The sequence below is a fragment of the Sturnira hondurensis genome, unplaced genomic scaffold, assembly GCF_014824575.4.
Source record: "Sturnira hondurensis isolate 20B ecotype Veracruz unplaced genomic scaffold, ASM1482457v3 Scaffold0023417, whole genome shotgun sequence".
Taxonomy (NCBI): Eukaryota; Metazoa; Chordata; class Mammalia; order Chiroptera; family Phyllostomidae; genus Sturnira; species Sturnira hondurensis.
In genome coordinates, this window is record NW_028096048.1 from 64,680 (window position 1) to 67,202 (window position 2,523).

Below are 2,523 nucleotides of genomic sequence, written 5' to 3' on the forward strand. Positions count from 1 at the left end.
GGGAGCCGTCTAGTCTCAGTGCCACTGCCTGAGCTGAATCACTCCATGATGGGTTGATTTTTAATTTATTTTTCCGTTAGAGTTGACATATAATACATCAGTATCACATGTACAACAGTGATTAGACATTTATGTACCTTACAAGTGATCCCCCGATAAATCTAGTACCCATCTGACGCCAAAAATAATTATTATGTTATTGACTGTATTCCTTATGCTGTACTTTGCCTTCTTGTGATGATTTTAATAACTGGAAACTTGTACTACTTAATCTTTTTCACCTTTTTTTACCCATCCTCTCCTAACCCCTCTGCAACCCAATGAGCACCAATTTGAGTATTTATTTATTTAAATAAGTTAGGACATGGGTGAGAATGACACAAAGTAACTGGAAGATATAGAGAGAAGAATTGGGAGGATGTAGAACAATTAATAGCTGTAAAAAGGGATTACATTGAGCTCAAGTTGAAAGCCTTCAGTTAAGATTCCTTGACAAGGTTTGAAAACATCTGTTTAGCCCCTTCCAAAATTGGTTTGGTCCTCACCCCATAAATAATGGGATTGAGCATCGGTGGGATGACCACATAGAGATTAGCCATAATGATGTGGACATAGCGTGGTATGTATCTCCTGCCAAATCTATAGGCAAAGGCAGAAAAAAGGGCAGGGATATAGAAGAGTAGGATAACAGATATATGAGAGCCGCAAGTGCTCAGGGCTTTGGACCTGGCGTCTCGAGAAGAGAGGTGGAAGACAGCTTGGAGTATGTGAATGTAGGAAACAGTGATAAGGATGATGTCCAGGCCAATGGAGAGTAGAGCCACTGCCAACCCGTACCAGACATTGATGGAGATATCAGAGCAGGACAGACGAGCGATGCCCATGTGCTCACAAAATGTGTGCGCAATGATGTTGAGCCGGCAATAGTGCAGGCGCTTGAGGAGAAAGATGCACGGAAATATGATGATGAAGCTGCGGGTCAGGGTGGCAGCAGCAATCTTCCTGATGACCGTGCTTGTGAGGATGGTGGCGTATTGCAGAGGATAGCAGATGGCCACATAGCGGTCAAAGGCCATGGCCAGTAGGACTGCAGAGTCAGCCACAAAGAGGGAGTGGATGAAGAACATCTGGGTGAGGCAGCCATCAAAGGAAATGTGTCTAGAACCTAGCCAGAAGTTGGCTAGTGTTCTGGGCATTGTGGCAGTGGAGAGCAGGACATCTGCATTGGCCAACATGGACAGGAATATGTACATGGGCTCATGCAGGCTTGGCTGGGAGAGAATGACACAAATTAAAATGCCATTGCCTGCCAGAGCAGCTACATACATGGTGCAGAAGGGGATGGAGAGCCAGATGTGTAGATGCTCCAGCCCAGGGATGCCAGTGAGGAGGCAGCCTTCCATGCGAGTGTCAGAGCTGTTCATAACAGCAGTGCTGCTGGCAGATAAGGGAGTCATGATTTTCTGCAGAACCTTCTCCTGTACCATCGGAGAGAAATAGCATAGACTTAGTAAACGTTAGCAGAGTGAATATGAAAGCTTGCAAACAACTCCAAGGTCTGTGCGCGCGCACGCGAACACACACACACACACACAGATTCTCCAACCATTATGAACTCTACACACAGGCATCTTCCCTATAGACAGTCACACAAGCTCTGTAAAGTGCACAGTCACAGGCCCTACCGCAGACAGGCTCTGTGTCCTTATTTGGAGGGTCTCCATACAGCTAGAAGACTTCCTGGAAGCACAAGGCTCAGAAACATTGCCAGACTCAGTGTCACAGGTTCTGAGAAGAGCAGGAATAGCTAGAAAATAAAAAACAGTCTGTATAGTCTCTATAGGTATGCAAATTGTAATGAACTGCAAAAGCCCCAGTCTCCGCACAGAAGGGCTGCTGTCCAAATCAAAAAACAATCTGCTCTGATTAGCAGGCTGTGGAAGAGGAGGATTGGGGCCAGTGGGCAATGCAGACCCTGCGTATCTTTCTCCCCCCGTCATAGGTGTTCTGACAAGTACAGAGGCAGCGAAGGCAGCTGCATCATTTAGAAATAACACTGCACAAAGTGTGAAAAACCCCCGGGTCAGAGATCTGCTGTCATATTGTGTGATTTTGGACAAGTCATTGTCTTCTGACTAATAATTTTCTGGTCTTTGAAATGAGCATAGTGGTGGTCTTAGTGTGTTAAATTTAATTTTGCCTGTGGAAACCTTATTAATTAAACCGAGTCACCTCTGTGACCCTGAAGTGTGGGCTATCACCCAGAAGGAAGGTGTGGAGCCCAGACCAGTGTCATCGGGGAACTTAACAAATTTTTTGGACCCTACCACTCTCCTAATGAATCAGGAGCTGTGGGGCTGGAGCCAACAATCTATGTTTTAGCAAGGCCATGAGGTGGTTCTGATTCATGCTAAGGCTTGGGAGCTGATGGTGTGAGAAGTCTTTTTCTTTTTTCCCAATCTGATCTACACATCCATCTCTTCCGCCACGACCAATAATGCCTCAGCTCCAGTTGGTTTCTGC

The 2,523-nt window shown here is 45.7% G+C and overlaps 1 protein-coding gene across 1 annotated transcript; it reads right to left on the reverse strand.

The window, feature by feature from the left end:
• Nucleotides 1-479: 479 nt before the first annotated feature.
• On the reverse strand, nucleotides 480-1,487 carry OR52B6 (olfactory receptor family 52 subfamily B member 6). The gene has a single exon (XM_037037753.1). The coding sequence runs from the start codon at nucleotides 1,485-1,487 to the stop codon at nucleotides 480-482; it is 1,008 nt and encodes a 335-aa protein (XP_036893648.1).
• Between the last annotated feature and the right edge of the window lie 1,036 nt (nucleotides 1,488-2,523).